The sequence below is a fragment of the Balaenoptera physalus genome, assembly GCF_965194825.1.
Source record: "Balaenoptera physalus genome assembly, chromosome: 15".
Taxonomy (NCBI): Eukaryota; Metazoa; Chordata; class Mammalia; order Artiodactyla; family Balaenopteridae; genus Balaenoptera; species Balaenoptera physalus.
Genome location: NC_138894.1, coordinates 37,850,566 through 37,870,789, shown reverse-complemented (window position 1 = coordinate 37,870,789; position 20,224 = coordinate 37,850,566). Strand labels below are relative to the sequence as shown.

The following is a 20,224-nucleotide window of genomic DNA, read 5'->3' as shown; positions in this document are numbered from 1 at the left end:
TGTCACCTAGCCAGGAGGGCTTGCCCCAGTCACTACCCAGACAGGAATGGCCCAGGGCAGTGAGATCAAGGCCTCTAGATCCCTCTGGCATGGGATGAGCTGGTCCCAACCAACTCTGCCACTCAGGAGGGACCCCGTGCCCCGGCAACCAGCAGTCTGGAGGGGACTTGGTCTCTCAGGGATTCTGAACTTGATCTCTGGCAAGGATGGACTTGGAAAGGACAGAGGAGAGATGGGATGGCTGCCTCCCTGGGAATTCCTCCCTGGGAATCAGAGAGGTACCCTAGGTTGTTTCTGTCTTCAGAGAATATGGCAAAATTAGCTTTTCTCTCCCCCTGGGGAGGCCCACGTGGGCACCGACTCTTGCTCCTACGGCTCTGGGACCCTCCTGGCCACAGAAACAGGACTGTGGGAGTGACGGGCGCCCCCACATCCCATGAGAATCGAGGCTGGTGGGCATTAGGTTGCGCCTGCTCCCCCGGGGGTCTTCACGAGTAGCAGAACCTGAGCTATGCCCCAGCCTGAAAACATGTCTACCACCTGCAAACATGTTTTCCCAGGACACATGGGAGCAGAACAGCCCAGCTGAGACCTCATCCCTCACCCTTAACACTGGCTTGATCCAGGAGGTCAACAAGCTGGGGCTCTAGGGGCACCCCGTGCATTCCTAGAACCAGGAGCGTGTGCTTTAGACGCTCCAACAGCAACAGCCGATAAACAAACGGGAAGGAGACTCTTATTTATCTGTCCAAAACCCAGGCAACCCCAGAGGGCTCAAGTCTGGCTTCCTGTGGGAACATGCACTGCTTCCTCCAGGCCTGGCTAGAGGGGCCTATCTACTTACTGTTTCCACCATGATCTACTCTACGCTGAGCTAACCGCAGCCTTTGGCCGGTCTGTCGATTTCTTGTGCGTGTCCAATTAGGTAGCATACTCTGAGGGCTTGCTCTGTGACTTAGAGGTCTCCAGATACTTCCTGGGAATAAATCCGGCCAGATGCTGGAAATACAGCCCTAGCGTCTCTCCCTTTGCAGAGCAGTCCAGTCGGGAGATACGGGCAAGCAAAGGGGGCTAAGAAACACCTGGAAAAGGGCTCAGTTGGTCTAGGGCTCAGGAAGGCTTCCTGGAAGATGTCAGGCAGAGACTGAGTTTCGGAGGAGGAGGAAGAGGCCAGAGAAGTAGAGAAAGGGGGAGGCCTGTCATAACAGCAACAGTGGCTTTAGGATTCGCGAAGTGCCTTCTGTGGAGAGGAAGCGAGGCCGCTACTGCCCACGGGAGGCTGGGAGCCGTTTCTAGTTCCCTCTGGACCCCCTGCACATCCCCATCACAATGGTGAAGGCTCCAAGCCCACAGCAGAGAGAGAGCACCTTTGGCTCTGCTTCCAACGGGGCACCTCCCAGGACGCGTGCTGGGGACCTCCCAGGATGTGTGCCTTTCACACAGCTTGGCTGTCGCCAACGTTCCTCTTTGCTTTGCTAACACTAATCAGACATCACAGCAGTAAACTGTCGAGGTGGCCCTGTTACGGCCCCGGGAGGGCCTGCAGGTGGGGGTCCCGGCCTCAGGGGTAGCAAAGACTCACTGTATCAGCACACACGTGATGATGAGGACAGTCAGGGCCACGATGGAGACCACCACCAAGGCAGTAATGGCCTGCTTCTTCTGGCTGGCGGCCACCACGGCCAGGAGGTCCGCGTGTTCACAGCGTGCACCGACGTACCCAGAGTGGCAGCTGAGGGAGATAGGAGGAACATCAGCGTGCTTTCCAGGCAGAAGGCTCATTCTCCCCACTCCCCAGGAAGGCTGAGCCGGAGGGGAAAAGCCCAAAGGGGCCCCTCCAGCCTTTGCTACTGGAGGCAAAGGCATCAGCAAAATTGCTCCTACTCCCCTGCACAGGCTCCTCTTGTTTGGAGAACAAGGGATAACTCACCAGCTTATCATCTGAGGGGAAGGTGCCACTGAGGCACTTCGTTATTACGGTAACCGTGCCAAATCCTGGGGGAGTGAGGAGGGCGGCAAGTGTGTCCGAGACACGAAGCTTATTTTGGCAGTTCATAAAAATCCAGGTTATTTTTAAACTAAATGTGTGTATTCAGAATTCCTAGTGATGAGAGAAAGACAACATGCTAAACCAGCAGGAGACAAAGACTGTGGTTTGCTTTTTTTATCTTCTTCATCAAGTTTAATTAGTTCCGCAGACATTTATCAGGTGGGGCATGTACTGGACTAGAGGCCAGCACCGCTAGCTGGTAATAACAGCTGGCCTCTCTCCGCTAGAGGATTAGTAATGGCACAAAACGATGCATGTTTATGAACATGCATGTAGCCTGTAAAGGGCCATACCAACACAAGGTGGTAGTATTACTTGTATTGCTACTATTCAGGGACCCTTTGGTGTCAATCATTTCAGTAGTGGCCTCCTCCTAAGAGCTGACGGCTGAAGCTGCTTCTTCCACGTAGCTCTCACCTATGCTAAACTCCCCCCACCCAGATTCTGGCTGGGGCCACAAGGGGTTCTTGCATGGTGATTCCTCAGGACATGTTCTAGGCATAAGCAAGCGATGGTCATTTTCTGATGCAGGCCCTTTTTTTTTCCCACCAAGCTTATGATTCTTCTCAGTAGAAGATACTTAGCTTACACACAAGTCCCTTTGTCTGGGGTGACTTTTTTATTGTAATGAAAATGTTTGATCACCACTGCCTTCTCAGGTGGGATAGCTTCCTTCCCACAGGGGACTTCCTTGAGGAGCAGTCTTGCACCAAACATCACACTGGATTTAAAGGTTCTTGTTCCTCCCCACCACCCTTCAGACACGACAATGATAGTTAAACATTTTTTTTTTTTTAAGAGTCTACCTTTTTATGAAATAGCCAGACTGTCGCCTTCACTTTTCGATTAAAAGGCTTTGGAAGAGCAAGGAAAATGAAGGGGGATTAAGGGTCCTGGTATGCCCGTTCTTGTGCAGGGCCAGCCCCAGGGGCGTTGCATTTGTGATTCCCTTAAACCTGGGCTCGTGGGCTGCCAGACCCCACGTGCCAGAAGGAGTCACAGGACAAATATAGTGCATTTTCCTGGAGTACAGGTTTTGCTCAATGCTAGCACAAATTTAATCATTTTCAGGTACTGTATGGGTTTAAGGTTATGGCAAACAGGAGATACTGCAAAAATGGCTGCTTAAGGCTACAACCTGGGATACCAGAACATATGGCTTCTGTCTTTAATGCTGCTTAATGGAAAAGTCTCTCATTGGTGCTCTTTATCCCAAAGCCCAACTGTTACGTACCTCCTTTAAAGGTATTCTTTAGTTTGAATTCTTTTGTCTGAACTTGCTTTTCTGTTAGAGGTTAGTTTACATTTGACACATGTTTTCTCATTTAGTCTTTGCACAGAAAAGCCAAGTCACTTGCCTGGGCCCACCCTGCCAGGGAAGAGAGAGAAATCCATTCCCAGGTCTGCTGACCCCAGGGTCTGGGTTCTCGCTGACTCAGCAGGGCTGCTGGCCCTGCAAACTATCTGGGGATTGTGATGAGAATGCCGCAGATTCAGCTCTTGATTAAATCTGGCTTTTGGTTTAGCCTCCAATCTTGAAAGTGTAAAGGAGATTTGAGGTTTTAGGTTCCACAAGGGTGCAAAGGGTTTGCAGTCTTCAGTTAGTAAGGAAGCTGGGGAGGGCCAACCGGGATGGAAAATGCCATGTAGAGTTCTCTACAGACCCGAGGAGGAGAGAGCAGGCTCCAGAGAGGAAAGAAGATGCAGGAGCTCTGGCAAGAAGACCTTGTTGGAAAAAGGATCTGGACCACAGAAGTGTGAATAAGAACACAGACTCTCACAGACTTTGGCTAGGAGGGCGATGACTGGGGGCTAGGAAACAGGGGCAAGTTTGCTTTTGTTTGGTCTTAATAAGAAAATCATTTTGAGGGCAGATTCAGGAAACAGCTCACCCTGTAGGCTGGGGAGAATACAAGGCGCTGGCCCCTTCCCACTAGGGGGAAGCTGACGGTGGACTGAACTTGAGACTGAGAGGCGATAAGCAACAGGCACAGGTGATGCACAAATTGAAGCTGGGGGTGTCTACAGCAAATCCTGCAAAGGGTCCCTCCTCCAACCCATCCTGAATATTCACCCTGCACCCGGATGGCTCCCACCTGGGTTGCGGGCTTCCTCCATTTGGTATCCAACGCCCCTTATCTGCAGGACCTTAATCCACCCCCTCTACTTTATCTCCAGTCACCTAGGTTTCAGCCAACCCAAGAAGCACCCCCACCCCCAATGTCAACTAAACTAGTGCCCAGCACATAGGCACTCAGGACATGTTGGCCTGTGAATGAATGAATGACTACCTTCCCCTTGCCCATCTCAGCTCCTGCCACCTTCTCTGCCTGGAATATTATTCCTCACTTTCTTCCTCAAACTCCATCTCAAAGACCACATTCTCCAAGAAGATATAATTTAAAGACTCACTCATTCATTCGCCCAGTCATCCATCCATCCATTTTCCATAGCTCTTTCTGTGGATCTCCCTAGCCTCTCCTTCTCTGAAGGCCCTTAGGACTATGCCCACCTCTCTGACTGCCTCTCCCACCAGCCTCACTTTAGGCCAGCCTCCAGGCTCCTGCAGGCAAGACCTAGCTCTACAAAAACTCTGGTGAAGCATAGAACAGAAGAGGGTTGGGGAGCCTGGGCTTTGGGATGGATCGTAAGATGTCTAACCAGGAGTTGCAGTCAAGCCAGTGAGACTTCTCTGTAGCTGGGTGTTAGTCTGCTTCCTCCTAGGGCAGGGTAGTGTGATGAGGATTTGCACAGCTCTTCGTGAAAGGTCCAGGCTATAGGAAAAGCACCCCAGGAGGCAATTTCACCCAGCTAGAGATGTTCCTACTCCAACCTGCAGGCCCTGGGAGAGGAGGATTCTAACATCTCCTCAACTGCTAGGTTCTGGAAACCCTATGAATTAACACATCAATGCTGGGGACTCTAAGAAATCCCATTAAAACAAAATAATGGGAGCTTAGTGCTAATTACATTGTCTTATCAATGAAGGCTGTGCTAAACTCCTACATGAATTCTCTCTGTTAATCCCAACAATGACTACTGCGTGTGAGGTCGGGGCTGCTATTTACCTTGTTTTACAGATGGGGGCAGGCAGATTCGGGAGTTAAAAACCTAAGGATCTCAACTGTGAAGGAGACCTTTCTGGGGTAATGCAAATTAATCCGGAAGATGCTACTCTGGGATAGTGATTCAATGGCAAACTCACAAACTGCACAGCAAAAAGGAAGAGGGGTGGCTGATTGCCCCATAAAGAGGTCTTCCTGCTGTGGGTGTAGCAAGTTGCAAAGATGCCCCCAAACAGTGCTGTCTTAACTCACTAGGGAAGATAATCCCCTAGGCTGGTTCACATTTTGCTGACTTTCCATGTTCTTCCTGCCACGTGTGTCCTGGGCCCTTTACAACCAGCCTGGCCTCAGTACTGCCCCGGCAGAGGTCTTTCCCATTAGGAAAGTCTTCATGCCAAAAAGAATGCCTCTGTCCCCTTAGTGTCACAGCTGTAAACACTTAAACCCCAGTCTCATTGAGTTAGGGAGCTCAGCTTGCTTCTGAATGAAAACTTCCCCAGTGAGGCATGGGGAGCACCTGGGTTGCTGCCTCATACACGAGGCTCCAGGTCAGGGCCTAGGTGAGCTCCAAGAAGAGCAAGTCTTAGCACCAAGCAGCCCAACTGCAGCTGGGAGGCAGAACAGCCTGTGGTCCAGATACTTGAGCTTCTCCCAGGACCTCCCAGATCAAAATCTCTCTGAAAATGGGGCCCAGGTGTCTTAAAGAAAAGGCCGAGGGTATTCTGATGAAGCCCAAGTTGAAAGCCACCGTGAAGGTTTACCAGTGAAATCAACTCTGGCTGCCCATTGGAATGGCCTGGGGAGCTTGAAAAAATCCTGATGTCCAGGCCACAGCCCAGACCAACTAAATCAGAATCCCTGGAAGTAAGGCCTGGGCATCAGCATTTTTAAAGCTCCCAGATGATTCCAATGGGCAGCAAAAGTTGAGAACACAATTTAGACTTTCTGGCCTTGGGGTGGAGGGAGGTCCTTTCTTCTCCCCAGTCGGTTGTAATACAGGGATGCTTCTCAGTTGATCTTTACTAGGGGGGGAGCAAGAAAAGGTTTGGTGACATACATTTAAAAAAAAATTTCCCAAGCTTCTACTAATATTAGACTTAATTACGTAATTATTTTAGCATAAGTCACACAATGAGGGGAAAAGTCACCTCACCTGGTCACAAACAAATCACGCTTGACTCAGCTGCTGTCTCTACCTCAGGTAGGCACTGCTTCCCACCTGGCTGTACATTAGAATCACCTGGGAAGCTTTGGAGAATGCCAGGGCCAGGGTCATACCCTTGGAGGTGCCCATCCAATTGGTCTGGGCACCCAAGTGACTCTAATGTGCGACCAGGCCTGAGAACCACTGAGGTACAAGGTCATTTAAGGACACAGAATCAAGAACCAACAATTCAAAATCTGCCCCTCCCTCTTCTCCTTCCTCTCTTTCCCCATCTCTCTCTGGGCATCTCCCCAGGGTGGGAGCTGTACAGTGGGCCCTCTCATTCAGGTGCAGGAGAAATGGGAGATGTGGCACCTCTGTTTAAGAAAGGAATCTGAGCAAAATAGGAATCTTTCTATCACGAAGGGGAATGGCACATGTGTAAGCCTGAACATTTTCTTATAACATTTGACCATTCAATTTTATCTGTCGAGAGTGGATATCGTCAAACACAAGACTCTGGAATGCTGATTTTGTCTTCATAATTCTGAAAATGAGGCTCTGGAATCACATGTAGGCTGTTTCCCCCAGATAAGAATAAAAAAGAAAGAAGTACATAAGAAAGCAAGGAAAGAGTGTAGCACAGGAGGGGCAAGGAGCTTGTCTGAGCTGCAGGAGCCATCGTGGCTGAAGATGAAAGGCAATGGGCTCCAGCCAGGCGGGTCCCTGAGACCTTCTCATTTTTGTTACTGATTCAGTTTGGAGGTTGCTTTGGTGCTTTTCTTAGGAGCAAACTTTGTGGCTTCGGCCTCCTCATTTTAACAAGAATTAAATGATCAATGATATGCCTTTCTTTCTCCTCTGCTGAGGGCTTTCCCACCTTCTAGTCCTGTCCAGTTGCTCAGTTTTTCCCCTAAATCCTTTTTGTACCTGGTTCACAGTGCCTTTTAAAATTTTAAAGAAATAGGATAATGCATGTAGAGCTGCGCTCTTATAAGTGTTTTTTTTTTTTTCTTAAGGAAAATGTTCTCCAACTAGAGAAAGAATGTTTCTAAGCAAATTGGAAAGAACATACATCACAATATAATAGAAAAGAAAGACAAAGAAAAGAAAAGTCCACATTGTTGCACACCCTACCACCTCAAATGGCAGTCTGATTGACAAGGAGTTTTTCTGGACTACTTCTATGTAGTTTTAAACATAGTTAAGATTTTTAAAAAATACGATTTTGCATCAATTTCTCATTTAACATCTCTTCACCATTTTACTATGTCATTAGAAAACTGCAGAAGTTGTTTAAAATGGTTGTAAAGTAATTTATGCACGACTTGCTTCACTGAACCCTTACCGTTTAGGCTGTATCCAATTTTGATATCATAAACAATGCCAGGGGATTATCTTTGTGTACACATTTTGTTTGCATTTGAGATTACTTCCTCAGGACAGGATCCCGCAAGTGGGCACAACATGGTACAGACTTTGGAGCCAAACTTTCATTCGTTTGAATCCCATTCTCCACGTAATGCCTGTGTGATCTTGAGCAAGTTACTCAACCTCTCTGTGGCACTCATTCTGCATCCTTAAAACATGATAGTAATAAAACTTACCTCATAGAGCTATGAGCATTAAATGAGTTAACATCTTGTGAAGTGCCTGACACAAAGGAAGGGCTGTACGAGTGCCAAAAATGTAAATAAAAGAATGGGAGCATTTTCAAGGCTCTTGAGAGACACTGTCTTCATAAACAATGGTGTACTCTCTGGCAGGAGGCTAGTGCTCTGATTTTTAGCCACGCCTTTTGGCACAGGTCCCGAGATAAAGTTTTTAATATGGGGGCCAAGAACCAAGGTGAGCAAGGGCCAGGGACCATGGTTTTAGAAAAACGTTTATACCAACTTGCCTTTAACACGGAGAAAATCCATAGGGCTGGGGTGGGAGTGGGGCCACTTGAGTCGCAGGACACCTGTATTGGGTTTACCCATTTTTGGCTTCAAGAACTGGATTTACAAGTCCTAGAACCTCTCTGCTTGGGGTGCTTGGGAGGAGTGGGCTGGAGGGAGTAGGGGCTTCCTCTTCGTACAGCCCTAGGTTCCATGGTCTACCCAACTTTCACTGCTTCTTCAGCAGGACTTGGATCCTTCAGCTGTGGTGATGGTAACAATGTGCTGTTTACAATGGTGATCGTGCTGATGACGGCTGTTCTTATGCTCTGCTAGGAACTGGGCTTCAATATTCTCTAATGTGCTAATAGAACTTTCCGTGATGATTCGACAGATGAATGGATAAAGATGTGGTACATATATACAATGGGATACTACTCAGCCATGAAAAAGAACAAAATAAGCCATTTGCAGCAACATGGATGCAACTAGAGATTATCGTACTAAGTGAAGTAAGTCAGTAAGAGAAGGCAAATACCATATGATATCACTTATATGTGGAATCTAAAATATGGCACAAATGAACCTATCTATGAAACAGAAACAGACTCACAGACATAGAGAACAGACCTGTCTATTGCCAAGTGGGATGGGGAGTGGGGGACAGATGGATTGGGAGTTTGGGGTTAGTAGATGCAAACTATTACACATAGAATAAACAACAAGGTCCTACTGTATAGCACAGGGAACTATAGTCAGTATCCGGGGATAAACCATAATGGAAAAGAATATAAAAAAGAATGTATATATATGTATAACTGAGTCACCTTGCTGTACAGCAGAAATTAACACAACATTGTAAACCAACTATACTTCAATAAAAAAATAAATTTAAGAAGAACTTTCTGCAATGATGGAAATAGTGTCTGTATGTGTGCTGTCTAATGCAGCAGCCACTAGCTGCCTAGAGGTACGGAGTACTTGAAATGTGGCTAGTGAGACTGAAAAAAAAATTTTATTGGAGTATAGTTGATTTACAATGATGTGTTAGTTTCAGGTGTACAGCAAAGTGAATCAGTTATACATATACATATACCCACTCTTTTTTTTTTAGATTCTTTTCCCATATAGGCTATTACAGTCTATTGAGTAGAGTTCCCTGTGCTATACAGCAGGTTCTTATTAGCTGTCTATTTTATAAATCGAGTAGTACGTATATGTCAATCCCAATCTACCCATTTATCCCTCTCCCCCGTATCCCCTGGTAACCATAAGTTTGTTTCCTACATCCGTGGCTCTACTTCTGTGAAAAACTAAATTTTAATTAAATAAATTAAATAGCCACACATGGCTAGTGGCTCCTGTCTTGGCCAGCAAAAGCTCTGCATGCACTATGGTCACTGGGTCCTCATTACAATCCTGAGAAGTACTAATCTCTCCATTTTATACACAAAGAAACTGAGGCTTGACGGTGCTAAGTCACTCAGATCTGTCTGATGTCCAAATCCATGCCTTTAACTGCTGTGTTATCCTGCCTGCTCTGTGACCCTCAGTACCTGCTTCCTCTGGGGGTAGAGAGAGGGCGTGCACTTCCTCCAGACTTGTGGGTGGGTGATGTCCTAACGTCTTACCCCTACACCCCACCACCTGCTGGTTATTGAGATGATAGTAGATCTACATAAAGTGGCTCAAGCACCAACAAGAAAACCACTCCCAATCCTGATCTCTCGGGAGGCGTGTTCTTGGTCACACAGACAGTCTGCTTGCGCACTGAAGGCGGTCACCCCTCTCTGGGTGTTTGCCTCTGTTCAGATCCCACTGGAATGTACTGTGGCCAGAGCCAGGTGGAATGTTTTCCTTGGCTGACAGCAATGTGCTTTCACACTTTGCTGTGGGAAAGTCAGTGAGTTCAGTCACCGAGGGGCATTTTTTGGATAGGTGAGACACTTTGATGAGTTGTCACTGGCTGCCAACACTGGAACCCTGAAAACCTGTCACCTGGGTGGCTTCCTTCAACTGTTTTCCTTTGTTTGAAGGTTTCTGCAGGCAGCAGACCAAAGGTTTGCAGAATCTGCCTCAGGGAAAAAAACGGTATTTGAGTCCTAACCTTGCATTTCTATGGTTTTGCTTACTACCTTTGGAAATTCTTTCCCTATTTGTTTTCTGAAGTGGTTGGCTCCTAGCAGGGATTTATTAAAGGGAGACCAAAGATACAATCTAGGGTTCATCTGAAGCATAAATGTTTCAGGATAATGTTCACTACCTTTGGTGATTTCTGAGTAGTTATTTGTTTTAACTTTTTTCCCTTATCTCATATTTTAGTGTGACTGCCTTTGGTGATTTCTGACTAGTTATTTGTTTTAACTTTTTTTCCTTATCTCATATTTTAGTGTGAGACGTCATTTTAGTTCTCTGGAAACCTAAGGACTATTGTTCTTATGGAAAACAAAGCTTAAGAATGACAGTATTTTAGAAAGAGCTCCCTGTTTTCGGACTATAATCTTGGGCCCCTGTGGGTTTCCTGTAAGGCCGTGTATGTCAGTTCAAGGTATGTCAGTTTTATTGACAAGGATGAGTGTATCAGCTCCCTAAAGCTGGGGTGGTTCTATGAGTGGGGACAGCATGTTTTGCTTCCTCTGCATGGACTCACAGTTTTTGGTCTGGTGGGAATTAATGAATTAGAACATTCTTCTACGTACTGTAAATACAAAAAGGTATAAGGCGTGGTCCTGCCCTCACTGAGCTTACAAGCTCATGTGGCGGCAGAAGTGAGCAAAGCAGGCTGGTGTGAGCAGAACAGAGAAGGCAACAGGACGACTGGGGACCGACTTTGGCTTCAGTGTTGGGGAGCAGCAGGAAGAGGTGGAAACTGGGGAACTGGAGGGGGCAGGCTGTGTTCCAGAGAAGCTGGGCGTCTGCCTGGAGATGTAAAACCTGACTTCCAAAATGTGGACAGCTAATTAAAACCACCAAAGAACAAGGCAGACTCATCTACCGCGGTATGAAACACGCCTGTGGGCTGAATACCACCCCTGGGCCGCCAAGATCCAGCGGGGAAACTGAGGTAAAGAGGCGGTAAAGGCTCACGTGGCCATGCCTCCCCACAGACGGTCAGCTTTCCCACACTGCAGCAGGGTCTCCGCTGATTCTGTAGATCCTGCCCTCGGCCCACGGGAAGGATTCATTGAGAGTCTGTGCTGAGGGTAACGAGTGTAGGAATGACCCTGACCTTTCTCTGGAGGAAGCTTTACCTGCAGGGGGAAGGTGCCAACACCTTTCCTGGAAATAAGAGCTATTTGAGGTGAACTCTGTGAGGCTGAGACAGAGTGCCCTCAGGGGCAACAGCTGAGAACATGGGTTTCGGGGTTGGAATTGATGGGACTGAACCCCAGCTCCACCATTTATGGGCTCTGGGGCTCCGGGCAAGTCGCCTAACTTCTCTGAGCCTCAGTTTTCTCATTTACACAATAAAGGCAAGAATCTCTACTTGAGAGGGAAGCTGGGAGGATGGGAGGACTCCATGAGTCACTGCATGTGGAGAGCTGGGAGCCGGGCCCGGCACACAGTTACAGCTTTTACAGAGAGCTGACCATTATTATTAACAGCAATAGTTACAGGGTGAGTGGGGAGAGAGACAGCCGGTCTTCCTGACCACCAGCACGTAATGGTGTGTAAATGTGATGGACAGCGATCTCCCTGAGCCACGAGCGGGGCTTGGGACCTAGACTGAGCAGAAGAAGGGAGCCACCACCCCCTGCTCTCAGAAGGCTTCCGCCAGCCGAAGGGGGCTCGGCCACAGGTGAGGTTACCTGCCGACCCAGGCTCAAGGCTGCCAGCTCTCAGAGTTTACAACAGTCCCTGATCTGGTGGAAAAACTGAACTTCTGACACACTTTTCATCAGAACTCCCCTCTCTCTCTCCAAAGAAGATCCCTCCCATCGCACGGCCCGGGGCAGCCTGAGGTCCCCGCACCGGGCACCGCTGGAGGGGAGAGGGCCTTCCGCCTGCTGCACTGGTAGGCTTCCTGAGATCTAGGCCGAGAAGCCACCCTTCCTTCAGGGCCAGTGTTTTTCCATAATGACCAGGCTACGATCAAAAATAATCCCATCAAAAAAAAAAAAAAATAAGTAATCCCATCAGCCTCCCAGAGGCTCCTATGTGTATTTTAATAAGAATGATCATCATGAATGACGATGACTATTGTCATCATTGTGCTTTGTATTTAGGGGTGGGGAGGGCTCTTGGCTCTGCAGACGTGGCCTGGGGGCCTCACCCAGGCCTCCCAGGAGGAAGGTGGCCAGTGTGCCTCTCCAGGCTTCAGAGGCAACCCTAGGGGCCTGCCCAGGCTCACACAGCTGCACCTCAGGAAGAGGAAAGCCCTACCCACCACCACTTACTGTGGGGCAGGCTTTCCCAGTCCCCAGTCTCTCCTGGGCTACTCATCCGATACCCTTAAGCATCATGGTTAAGAATGCAGTTTTAGGAGCCAGATAGGCTGGGTCTGAATGTGAGCTCTGCTATGTGATCTGGGCACAACTTCTCTGTGCCCGCCTCACGGGATCATCTTGAGGATTACATGAATTTACACAAGGATCATGCTTAGAACGATGCCTGGCATGAAGCAAAGCTCAATAAATGCTGGCTTTTATTAACATTTAGTATTATTTACTGGTATTATTAGTTCGGATCATATGAAATTGCTGACTTTTAACCGTTTTTGACCTATAAAAATGGCAACTTCATAGACATGGCTGGTTCTTAATGGGGGTGGAGGGCAATTCCTCCTCTGCCCCCAACCCCCCCCCCATCCTGGGGGACATTTGGCAATGTCTGGAGACATTTTTGATTGTCATGACTGTTGGGGGGAGGTGGTGCCACTGGCACCTAGTGGGTAGAGGCCAGGGTTGCTAATGCCCTTCATTACACAGGTGAGCTCCCACAGCAAGGGGTTACCCAGCCCCAAAAGTCAACAGTGCCAAGGCTGACTATAGTGCCACCTAACAGTACTCCACCACGCACAGATTTACTTCCCTAAAACACCCCTTCCCATGACTGGCACGGCTCCCACTGCCTAGAGAATAAAGGCTCACTTCCAACAGGCTCTGGCTTCCAATTCATCTCCAATCTTGTCTCCTCGCTACTGTGGCCTCACTGACTGTAACGGCAGGTCCCCCAACACTCCAGGCCTGGAGCAACCTCTCTGCTCTCCCCACTAGCCAAACCCCGACACCTGCTCTGGGAAGCTTTCCTTATGGGCCTTTCTTGCCCAGTCGGGCTGACCATGGCAATCACTAGTGGCTCTTAACTAATGTGACCCCTGGGTCCCATGCCTGGAGATTCTGATTCAGGGGATTGGGGTGGGGCTCAGCTATGTTTTCAGAAGCAGCCCCCGGGGGCTCATGCTCAGCCTGTGGTGGCAAATGCCACGCCCCGGCCTGCATCTTTATTTCCAAGTTGCTTTGCTCTGTTACCACTCACGTACCCCAACCCTCTGCGTGCACTTCTGGCTTATTTTATTAGCTGGATGAGGGCAGAGACCTCACCTTAAGAGACTCCAGCTATTCAAAGGGATCCAACCAAGTGCCTTGCCCTCCAGAAATTCTAAGTAGTGAATTAAACTTGAACCAAAATTAGGAGTTTGGGATTAACAGATATGCACTACTATATAAAAAATAAACAACAAGGTCCTACTGTAGAGCACAGGGAACTATATTCACTATCTGGTAATAACCTATAATGTAAAAGAATCTGAAAAAGAATATATTCTTGATATAAAAAAAATATATAGAAATAACTGAATCGCTTTGCTGTACACCTGAAACTAGCACAACATTGTAAATCAGCTATACTTCAATTAAAAAAAAAAAAGAAAAAAAACGTGAATCCAGGAATTTTCAGACTTTTGTTGAACCCAGGAGCCACCTGAGGTGCTTGTTAAAAATGCAGATACCCAGGCTCTAAACTCTAGGAGTTCTGCCTCAGTGGCTCTGGGCCAGGGCTCTGGAACCTGGATTTTTAACCAACTGGGTTTGAAGCAGGTGTCCCTTAGCCCGCTGTTCTGATTCTCTAACACGTCGGCTCCAAGGCTCTCAGGGGCCTCTGGCATGGCTTCTGGAGGGAAGTGCTCTTTTAATGGGTTGCTGGCGCGTCTGCAGCCCCAGCACCCAGAACCCCAGGGGACACTTACACACATGCTGGCTTGTCCTCCTGCACCAAAAACCTGCAGGTTCCATGGAAGCAGAACTGACTGTGGGAAGCTGGGCAGTCATTAAAATGGGACACCACAGCTGCGGCCACGGGCGGGTCTGCTGGGGAGAGAAAAGACATTCGGCTCAGATCCAAGGCATAGCAAGACATCCCACGGGTCCACCCCACCGGAGAGGGAGCCTGGATGGCTGGGGTTTCTGGTCTCTACCTCCTCTTCAGCTCTAATTTTCTAACAGCCAGTACAGGACCAGAGATGCCTGCATTGTGAGCTTTCCAGTGGGGCTTTACTTACTTACTTAACTTTGTAGAAAACAAAACAATCTCTCCAAAAGACTCAGTGTAATTCAGAGACACCAGAGCAATTTTACTTTTAAAGTCTGTTCCCCAAGAATGACCTAATTTTACTTTTCCAAAGTGATAGTGATGCTTTTTTAAAAGATAGCCTTCATAAACATCTGCTTTAAAGGCAGGAAACTGAAGAAAGGCACAAAAGAGTACTTTAAAGCCATTAAATTGATGCTGAGGAAGAATAATGATGCAAAAAGATGTTCATGATATATGACTGTAAGTGAACTAGTGCATTTCCAGCGTGGTCTGTATAGTATGATTCTATTTAAACAAACAAACAAACAGAAATTTAGATGTCAAGAAGTCTGGGAAGGATTTACATGAACACGGTGGTAGGGCCTCTCTGGGGTGGTAGGATTAGGCGTGACCACGCCGTGAAGATGACTTAGTGCATAGAAGTCCACCCAGGAGCGGCACAGGCAGTACTGGGAAAGCCTTGATGGGGAGGGAGAGGCAGCAGAGTCGGGTCCACTCAGAGCCCTGGCACCTGTAACTCTCAAGGGTTTGGGGCATCACCAAACCTCTCAGGCCAGCTGGAAGCCTGTAAGGAACCACACATGACCTAATGGCCAGCCCAAAGGGTATCACTTTGGATTTATTTTATTAGACTCCAAAAGCCTTGTTTTGTCCAAGTAACCCTTGAGACATAGTAGATAGCAATTTCAAGATGGCACGACAGATGTTTCTGCTGCATCTTTCAGGGGGCTCCTCTTATATTTTGTGTTTTTTGCATTTGGGGAGTGGGTCTTTCTCAAGTATTTTTTGGGGAAAAAATATGTGCTTGGAGCTCTTGCTCTTTGAGTGAATTAAGCCCCAATTTCATATTGTGGGATTTTTGACCACCACGAAAATAGTCAACTCACGTTGCTGTCTCTCTATTGCTTCCAGAAGAATCATAATTTTGGAAACCTCGTAATTCCGGTGGAAAAAGCAGAGGCTAAAAATACAGCAGAGTCCGTGATGCAGGAGGCGAGAGCGCACGCAGAGGTTATGAGCGTGGGCTTAGGAGGCAGAGAGGCACGGGTCTGGGTCCTGCCTCTGCCGCCTGGATGCGGTGCTGAGCTTCCGCCCCTGTGAGATGCGGAGTCCACTGCCTCATCGTGGCTCTGAGGCTGAGCGAGGCCAAGCGGGTTAAGTACTGTGCTCGGCAAATCGTCTGGTACCTATCGCTCAGCTGTTAGCTCCTCTGTTATCATCACTGACAATCCCACTATGCTAATGTGTCCCCACATGTGACAAGACCACTCTAGTATATAATCTCCCCCTCCCTCCATAAGTTCAGTGCAGCCTAACTAAAAGTCCAGGTGGGCCCTTCAGCTACTAAAGATAGTGACTTTCACGTGTGAGGACAAGCAGAGAAGCGCAGAGCCGGGTGGAGACGGCGACCCAGGGCTGCTGGCCGGCCCTGCTCCTGACTGCAGCACATCCCTGTCCGGCAGGGGCCTCTAGGACATGGGTTCCGACTGCCTTGGCTGATAACAGCTACCTGCGAGGCCCAGGCCCAGGCGGCTGATGAGTGACTTGGCCACTCGCTGACAGCAGACACTGGGATGGTAAGTTGAAGCTGGAAGGGTCTGCTGTAGTTCACATAACCGGTGTTTCTGTGCTGACTAAATTCGTCAAGGGGCAAATATGGCGAGATGAAGTGGCTGGAGATTAGTGGATCTAATTTGATTCAGACATTAAAAAAGGCTTTCGATAAGCTCTACAAAAGGCCATTTAGACAACCACCTCCAAGGGGCTAGTGGGAGTCCCTTGTCAGGGCTTAGAGCCGGGCTTCCTAAAATGTGGTCTATGGACCAGCAGCTTCACACCCCCGAGAACCTGCCAGAAGGCCAAGTTCATGGTCCCCACCCCACACTATGGAATTAGGGTCCTTGGGGTGGGGCCCAGTAATCCGTGTGACAAACTCTCCAGGTGATTTTTTAAAAGTTGGGTTTATTGAGGTAGAATTGATATACAGTACCATTTGCCCTACAGGTGATTCTGATGTGCACTAATGTTTGAGAGACAGGCTTGTATCAGAGGAAACAAAGGATAGAGACAAAAGGCCTCTCAGAGAAGTAAAACGACAGGGATCCTGAAAGGGATCTTTGTTGGAACAGATCATCTTCCAGCTCTTCAAACTCCTGTGTGATACTAGAGCCTGGAATCTGCTGAGGTTCTCTGTGGTCAAGCGTCAGGTCAATAGCAATACATTAAAAGGAAAACTCAGGATCTGTCTTTGGGAACACTGCTGTCCAGAGCTGCTGACAGGGGAGGGGTAGACTCAATGCCACGATCTCGTTTAACCTGTATTTATGGATATTTCGCCTCATCTCATAAACGACTTGAGGAGGCTTTATAAAAATAGGTACCATAAAAAGGAGATGCAAATGGGAAAGACGTGTGTGTGTGAGTGTGTGTGTGTGTGTGTGTGTGTGTGTGAGAGAGAGAGAGAGAAACACAGAGAGGGAGGGACAGAGGGAGAATTGGGTGGGGGGAGGAGGCAGAGGAGACACACACAGACAGGAAGGGAAAGAGGGAAGGAGGGAGAGACAGAGATGGAGAGAAAGGGAGAGAGAAGGGGAGTGGGACAGAGAGGAAGAAACACAGAGAGGCAGTGAGAAAGGGAAGGACAGAGCAGAGCAAAGGAATATAAGGGCAGGGGTTGAAAAGGGCAAAGAACTCGGGTATCAGGTTACATATGAAGACACACATCAGACAGTCATGTGCATGTGCTGAAGCTCTGTGTCTCCTAGCCGTCCGTCTAAGCAAGGGTGTACACAGTCCATTAAGTAGAAATACACCTATTCTGCACTTGCAGGACAGGCTCAGCTTTGCCCAAGTCTAAGGTCAGAGAGCAACTTCTCTTCTGCAGCTGCTTTTGAAGGGGACTTCATGTGTTATGGTGGACGACATCCTCCACGAAGACAACAGAGAGTTATCTGCCAATGTAAACCGTCTGTCGGTCAACAGCTCACTAAGAGCCGAAGAGCCCAGGCAATGAGGAAACTCCCTGCCCTGGTCACAGTGATGGCAGCAGATGCCTGCTGGATTCGCTCCCTGCAATCAGAGACCAGGGTGAGGCGGGGAGTCTGATACTTAGAGCTTGGGCTCCCACTCCTCCACAATCCGACCATTCCCACTCAACGCCAGGTGCTGAGGGGACCAAGGGCGCTTGATGCTAGTCAATGATCATGATGACTAAAAGGCTGTTTATTTTAAACACCTTTTTCCTGATTACAAAAGTGATACATCACTGCGGAAACCTTTTGTAAATGCCAACGTAGAACAAAAAAACATCTTAGGGAATAAACCCCATCTTTAATCCACCACTTAGGGAGAACTGCGTAACTACATGCTGCCTGCGTGCCTGCACGTACGTAAACTTCCTGTTTCTATTCTGTTACAGAAGCTTGTCCTCCTAATATAATCCCAAACATCTTAAAAGTGAGCATTTAGTTCAAGACTCTGCATTGGGTGCCATCCTGATCTGTAACCCCGAGCGGTTCATCGTGTACAGTGAGGGCGGGTCCTGTTTCCAACAGCACATTCAGCGGCTTTGGGGGGATGCGGTTTGCACTGGGGCAGTGGACGGGGAGGAGGGAACCAAATACAGTCCGCAGGTGGGCCACATCCTGGCCCTCTGCGCTTGCTGCAACCTCAGCGGGAGGTGTAGGCTCCTGTGCCTGGAGGTGCTGGGCAAGCCTCACGGGCTGAGGTGCCTAAAAGCCCTGCCCAGAGTGCGAAGCTCCCCACAGGTCAGGGGAGGCACTGCTCTTGTTTTAGGGCTTTTAATTTTTGACCCACCCTCCTTATCCCACCCCTCTAGGTGGACACAAAGCACCGAGCTGATCTCCCTGTGCTATGCGGCTGCTTCCCACTAGCTATCTATTTTACATTTGGTAGTGTGTATATGTCCATGCCACTCTCTCACTTTGTCACAGCTTACCCTTCCCCCTCCCCAAATCCTCAAGTCCATTCTCTAGTAAGTCTGTGTCTTTATTCCCGTCTTGCCACTAGGTTCTTCATGTTTTAGGGCTTTTAAAGGTGTTTGCCTCAGACACCACTAGAATCAGCAATGAAAACCCCAACACTGCAGCGCGCTGAGCTCACACAGACAAGACGGGTCCTACTGATGTTCCCAGAAGCTTCAGGGGTGCTCTGGAGGGGAGGGACTCGGGGGGAGGCTGGGAGGGGAGAAGACAGTCACCACTTTCTGAGTGTGGGTTACATGCCAGGTGCTGGTCTTACATCCAGGCGGGGCAGGCGGTCACAACAAGTGGAGGATTTGCTAGTAACTTAAATAACAATGAGCTTTATAAGGAAACGCCCCAACTCCCAGCATCTTCGCAGAGAATGAGTCTCGCAGCCTCTCTCTGTCTCTCTCCTTTCCTCCTCCTCTGCCTCTCCCTATTCTTCCTTTACCCTCCTCTACTTTCTTCCCCTCCTAATTTTTCTTTCTCTCCTTTCTGAAAACTCAAGGAAATATCAAAGTGAAGGAAGGAGAGGCCTAGACACTTAAAATGGAAAAAACCCCACCTCATTTAGAAAAGGAAGGCAGTAAAGGCCAACAGGGAACCTCCAAGGGGGGGCCCCCGGAAGTCCAGGCAAGGGAGGACCGGGCTGCCCCCTCCCCCGGGCTCGGGACCCTGCCCTCCTCTCCTCCAGGCACCAGGTCTGATTAGCACGCAGGCTGACTGGAAAATCCAATGCTCTGGTTTGCGGAACAGACCTCATACCAAGCCCATCTGCAGCTGGAGTTTCAAAGCGCTCAGTTCCTGTTGCTCTGAAATTTACGAGGGGCCTCTCCGGCTTGTTAACCAAACGCATGTCTTGCAGACACCACTGTTGTCCCGAGAAGCTGTGAAAGCTTTGCCCAGAGACCACAGACCCACTCATAGGGCCTGGAGCCCCCGCCCCACTCACAGGAAGAGGGTCTGGAATAGCAATCGAGGGGCACGGAAACCACAGATTCGATTCACAGCAGGGGTCTCTCCAGTTCAGAAGGGCTGGGGGGCAGCCATCTGGACAGCGCCTCCTGACAGCCCTGCTCCCCTGGGAGCGGCGTCCACAACACTGAGGTGATCACCCCCTTTCAAAGCCGCCCTAACTGGACTTTCTGCTGGGCTGGTCGCTGGGAGCCGACTCCCACTCTCTTCTCCAGGTGTCAGAAGTTGCGAACACATTTGCCTGTTGCAAAGCTTCCATCATTTATAGCCGTTTCATTACTTCCTCAAATATCATGGCTAACTTTCTGACAATTTAAGAGTGACACGTGGCTTTTTAGTAGGAACGTTCAGCCAGGTTTTCGACCTGGGATGAAGTATGTTCTCTTCAGATGCTATAGTGGGAAAGCCAACTAATGCTTCTGGAATGTCTAAGAGAAAAGGCGGTAGATGAATTTAACGAAGATGGGAGCTGGTCAGCAGCCCCGGTGAAGCGAGGGGAGCGTGTGGACCTGAGTGCGTCTGAGATCCACGCTGATGCTCCCAGGGCCAGGCTAGAGTCACAAAGTCGTCTAGGCTCAGTTCTGGGATGGAGAAGG

The 20,224-nt window shown here is 48.7% G+C and overlaps 1 protein-coding gene across 2 annotated transcripts in view; it reads right to left on the bottom strand.

Annotated features, from left to right (window-relative positions):
* The window catches only part of TGFA (transforming growth factor alpha), a 109,680-nt gene that overhangs the window by 9,719 nt on the left and 79,737 nt on the right, over positions 1–20,224 (bottom strand). The window contains exons 3-4 of one of the 2 annotated variants that reach the window (XM_082426120.1): positions 14,327–14,447; positions 1,583–1,732 (exon numbers count right to left, since the gene is read on the bottom strand). In XM_082426120.1, the coding sequence (XP_082282246.1) occupies positions 1,583–1,732; positions 14,327–14,447 (271 nt within the window). The remainder of the gene's footprint in view (positions 1–1,582; positions 1,733–14,326; positions 14,448–20,224) is intronic. The other variant, XM_082426121.1, reaches the window with a different exon arrangement.